This window comes from Anneissia japonica, unplaced genomic scaffold (genome assembly GCF_011630105.1).
Source record: "Anneissia japonica isolate Jap-2015-1 unplaced genomic scaffold, ASM1163010v1 scaffold7767_len233565_cov179, whole genome shotgun sequence".
NCBI lineage: Eukaryota > Metazoa > Echinodermata > Crinoidea > Comatulida > Comatulidae > Anneissia > Anneissia japonica.
Window position 1 is genome coordinate 182514 of NW_022744636.1, and position 5604 is coordinate 188117.

The window sequence follows — 5604 nt, forward strand, 5'->3', positions numbered from 1 at the left end:
TAGTAGGACTAATGCCAAAAAAATATAAGATAATGTTTCCTTAATACCAATGAAGATATTGTTTATAATGATTTCATTCTGAAAGTAATGTTATATACATTAAACAATCGTCTTTCTCAATGATAAACAGTATACATCACTATGCAGTTGAGTGGGTTTCTCATGATAAACTATTACATAATAGGTATTAAATGCCAGTTAAGTGAAGTCTTTCATAACATTTGCAGTTGAGTGCATCTTTGCTGACAAAAGTAACACAGACTTGCAGTTGAGTGATTTTTTATTTTTTAAATTTCATATTTTCCGTTATAATTCCAAAAATCTGAATACATCACAAGATGTGTTTTATATCCCCAAAAGTGCAAAACGCTGAAAAAGTGCATTTTGAAAAAATTGTCAGTTGAGTGGTTTTTTTCATGACAGGGCAGCGCTGCTTTGCAGTAATATTTAAACTGCAGGAGAACGGGGCAGTGATCTTGGTTGCTCTGTTTGTTCATGGTTAGTTAAAATAGATCAATAGTTTAGTTTTCATTTTTTCTCTCTCTGATGTGTCAGCGCATAGAGACCCCGGTGTTATGTGCTAAATAAATCTAATTACATACATACATACATACATACAAGAAAGCGCGTCAAAATACGAACTGTTGTTGTTAACAACTTTTTGTGTGGTAAAGAATACAAAAGTGTTTGACAACCAATAAGCGCTTGTTTTGACGCGTTTCATGAACATTTCATAACACAATCTACTTTGATAGTTTGTGATGTGAGCGACGATTTATATAGTGCTCATTACACAGGGGTTATAAAGACAATACACAGTGCTTAATGGAAAAAATGTGTTAAAGCGACCTAATTTAAAGAGTAGAAATACTGTATGTAATAATGTGGTTTGGTTTTGTGTCTTATTCTCTTCTACTGCTTTTCTGATGTGAGTGCTTATTTCTAGTCTAAGCACATGGCCATACCCACTATAGACATCTACTTTCAATTGTTTTTCTCCATTTTTTAGCAGAGGTAGTCTTGTATAAATTATATAATAATTGTTGACTTATATAGCGCATATTGTAGACTAACCTCTATGCGCTTTACATTATTACCCCCGGTCACTGGATCAAGCACATGGAACACAACATTCAATATGAGAAAGACAAATTTTTCTGTTAATAATTTGGCTCATCCACAGCTCAGCTGGCAGAACACATGGATGGTAATTATACTGTAGACCGTTGGGTTTGAATCTTGACAGATGTTTACTCGAATCCTTCATTTTTCCAGTAAAGACTTTTTCTAAACCACTAATTTCCAATAAAATAAATAAGCAATGAGATTTCAAAGTCTTTAAATCAGATAAATCCCAGAATCACAACTAACAATAGCAAAAGGCAGCATTTTAATGGACCTTTCCACTAAGCTCCGCCCCTTGGATTTTGTTGCTAAGGTCCCACAAGACGGCAGTGTTAAAACAAACGCGAACACGTGCGTTTGTGGGACAACACGTGTGTTTGTAAGACGCGCGCGTATTCCTAGGGTTGTTCTGATTAGTCAGTTGTTAAGTTTGATTGACATTCCGGAAAGGTCTATTGCGTAACATACCTCATCATTGCTTATAGGGACTGAATCGTGCACAAAGTTTCCAAGCTCCCAGTGACTCTCTTTGCGTATCCTCTCAACTTTGACCCGCTCTTCCTCGCATTCCTTGATTGCCTCATCAATAAGCTGGCGTATTTTCTTTATTTGGTTAACTGTTAATGCCTGAAATAAATCAAAAAATGTATAAAAATGTAAAGTTTTAATGTTTTTGCATTATGCATTAAAACATTACTACACCTCCCCTCCCCTGGAATCTAAAGATCAAGAAATTGTGTTAATCACCTTTTAATGAGGTATGCACTGTATCACAGCAAACCAAAATTATTTATCATATGATAGTTATTTACTTTTTTTTCTTACACATTCAACAGCAAGTACTCTACAATTCCTAGATGAAGTAATTATTAATATAACTATTTATATATACTCTATGTTTTTTAGTTGTGATTAACATTAACATTTGGAAATGTCCTTGTCTACTTGGGTTTTAGGCAGTTGCATATATTTGCCATGAGTTTTCCGGAGCAATGTGGGGTGCTAGCATGTTAAATTTGCTAAGAAAGGCGCTACACCAGAATGAATGAATCAATCAATCAGTCAATCAATCAGTCAATCAATCAGTCACCAGAATCAATCAGTCAATCAATCAATCTTTAAGTGGGAATTGTTTTTTAGTCACAAGTTCTAATCTTGGTGTCACAGGATTAGTACCGTACAATTAGAAGGCAATTCAAGAACTTTAACAACAACCTACAGCTTCACTCATTTTAAACATCCAATTCTTACATCATACCTTCAGAACATCTTCTGACAGAGATTTCAACTGACTAACCACATCCTCTGGCGCTGGTGAGTCATCACCGACAGGCTCTTTCTTCTGCAAGATTCATAAAAAATTACATCATTATAAATTAATGATTTTTGAGTTATTATTATTATTACCAACTCCAGTAAACATTGAATGCATATGTTATGCATTTTTCAATGTGTATAATAGCAAGTAATCCTACTCGACAGTTGGTTTATTTCACTAAGGTGTACTGATTGTTCACTTACTCAGATTTCTATCGAGATTGTACATTTTATATATTTTAATGCTTTTTTGAGACAATTAAATGATATTGAAAGTTGGTACTGACACTGTAAAATGCAGCTTTTCACTTAAAAATATCTAATTACAACACTTGTGTAAATGCCAATAAGCATTAAGTAAACACCAATTTTGTCATGCTGTACTATACTATTTTTAAAGGCAAGGGTGTCTCTTGTAGGCCTCCAACCCAGTAAGGATCTCACATGCCCTGGAGTCAACAGCCAGACATTTTGATTCAGGAAGTTTATGGAGTATACAATCTGTCATTTTCTTCATTTTTCTGTTAACTTCGTAGATTAGAAGCATCTATGACTTGAGCTGAACACTTGCATTCTTTAAATTTACCTTCATTTTTTCACCAATTGTTTTACTACATAGATTCTTTTGCTTGTTCCAGTTATCTGCTTGGTAACGAACTAAAGTGAGTAAAAGACAGAAATCAATAAATGAATATACATCATATAGGTCTACCTACCAAATATTAAAGATTAAAGACATAAAAGATGCATTGTGTTCTGGTATAGGCCTGGGCCAACTAACCGGCCTTTGCTAGATACACTGTATGTTAAACCCTCTTTCTATGCTGGGACTAGGGGTTGGGGCCTAGTTTAGGCTACTAGGGAGCATACAGAACAAAGTTAGCAGTAATATGTGGTTACTAAGCATAAATGCGGTACCCTGGTGTACTATTTCGAATATAAGCGCACATAGAAAAAATTATTAGATAAATTTTTTTAATAAAAAGTGATGAGGGCAGGCATTTTTTTTTTTTTTTTTTAATCGGAACAACAGAATATTGGTTTTTTTTTTATTGATGATGGAAGGACTGTTTTTATTCGTCACAAATATTGTAAATTTTGTATAAAAACTGGTTTAAATTTATTGCTTTTTTAAAGAATATTATTTCCTTCACAAAATTGCATTGTTTTTTTTATGCTAATGCAATAAATGATGTGGATTTTTTTTTTTTTCATTCCGCATCAATATTTCTAAAATTTTTGACATGGGCAGGAGTGTTAATCTAAAAATTTTTTCTACTTGCCCTTAGTGGCCAACCAGCAACCATCTGTTGACCTAAAGTTAGGCAAGGCCCAGACTTCTCAAATTAGTAACATTCATTTCAGTACCCAAGTCTTCAAATATCATATATGTTGAAGCTTGTGGTACACCACGTACAGTGTAGTTGAGAAAGTCTCAACGTTTCTTCAAATATCCTTGGTAAATAAAACATTTCCGTAGCACCTATTGTAAGTAATAATTTGTGCAAAATATGGCTTCCTTAAATTACAGGTGCAGGATAATAACCAGGGATGTAGCTATTGAAAATTGAGGGTGGGTGTGAAGGGTGGGGTTTGGATGAACTTGCCAACTATGGGCCAAAAAACCAAGTACTGGTGGGTTTGGGAGGGGTATCCTTCCCATCAGCTAGGGGTCTGGGGGCCAGTAGGGATTCTTGCTGCTTAGAGAGCCAAAATGATCAACTTGAGTAATGTAATTTTAACAATTACTTAGTTTAATTGCTAAAATATATGTACATAAGCCACCCAACTTTTTAAATACTAGGCCTGGCCTAGCCCTAGCAGTAGTATATGTCTACGACATAATAAAACAGCTGTGGAACTTCAAATAAAATAAGAAAGGATGAAGATTTATGGGCTACGGTTAAGTTTGAGTTGTCTAGTGAAATGTAACCAAATATACCTGAAAAAGTAATTTGTTCTGAACTTTAGACCTATTTAAATTATTTATGGGCCTCCTAGAGTAGAGAAGCCTAAACTAGGCCCTAGGCCCTATTATGTACAGTGTAAGGCCCTAGCTAGGGCTAGAATAAGTAAGCCAAAATATTACTGTATAATTTCAGTAATATTTTAGTATATTACCGTACGTTCGTAATTAGGCAATATTTCCGCAGCAACTACGGAAATTCCGTAGTATTTCAGAAGTTTGAAGGCCTAGGGCCTAGGCCTAGCTAGGCTACAATATATCCAGCATGAGAACCTGAAAAAATGTCAATCTCTAGGCTGCACACACAGGCAGGCAGTGGAGTGTACTCACGCTTTCGCCATTTTGTGTCGGCCTCTACAACTTTATCGACAAGTGTTGTATCTTTGTAACGCTTTGCCTGATTAGCTCTTATTTTGTCGGGATTTCCACCCTTGTCTTCCCGAAATAAGTCAAGATCCAAAACCATGTTTTTGGTGAAACAGATGTGACAGGAAAACACGACCGGTGTAAGGTAACGTAAACACCCAGGTGTGGCGGTGTAGTGTGTGAACTAAGAGTGTGAAGTTTTGAAGAGCGCCACCAGTAAAATGTATAGCTTTTCTGCAAATTTAATGAAATATGTGCTAAATTGCGCCATCAACATACAGTATTTCCATAATGTTAGCAAAATTGCATCATTCTATTCTGATTGCATCATCAATACATTCTACATTAATTTTTAAAAGAACTATCCGGACATCTCCGGAATAGAAATTATCATCGAGGACCCATTGAAAATGCTATAAAAAAAAAAAGCAAAGGGACATACCTCGTGCTCAAACGCTGACGTACAAACCGCGTCAACGATCGACCAGAGGGCCACTGGTCACTACCTTTCACCCTAGGTTACCACCACTAAGGGCTATAATTCAGAAACATATGCCCATTCTACAGACCACAGAACGTCTTAAGTCTGTTTTTCCGGATACACAGTTCATAGCCTATTGCAGACCACCTAACCTTCGTGATATATTAGTACGATCTAAATTCAAGAGGCAAACTAACTCTTCATCTTTGTGGTTCATCATGCAAAACATGCTCCTTGCTTGATTCTACACAATCATTCAAGAGCAACCAAACAAACCACATATTTCGGATAAGGCAATCAATTAATTACCTCACCAAAAATGTCATTTATCTCATATATTGTAATATTT

At 35.5% G+C, this 5604-nt stretch overlaps 1 protein-coding gene across 1 annotated transcript in view; it reads right to left on the reverse strand.

Moving 5' to 3' along the window:
• Positions 1 to 4967, reverse strand: part of LOC117119692 (serine--tRNA ligase, cytoplasmic-like) — a 12918-nt gene extending 7951 nt beyond the window's left edge. Inside the window, exons 1-4 of the mRNA XM_033264526.1 lie at positions 4739 to 4967; positions 3029 to 3099; positions 2384 to 2467; positions 1594 to 1752 (exon numbers count right to left, since the gene is read on the reverse strand). Of these exons, the coding sequence (XP_033120417.1) occupies positions 1594 to 1752; positions 2384 to 2467; positions 3029 to 3099; positions 4739 to 4874 (450 nt within the window). The 5' untranslated portion in view covers positions 4875 to 4967. The remainder of the gene's footprint in view (positions 1 to 1593; positions 1753 to 2383; positions 2468 to 3028; positions 3100 to 4738) is intronic.
• Positions 4968 to 5604: the final 637 nt, after the last annotated feature.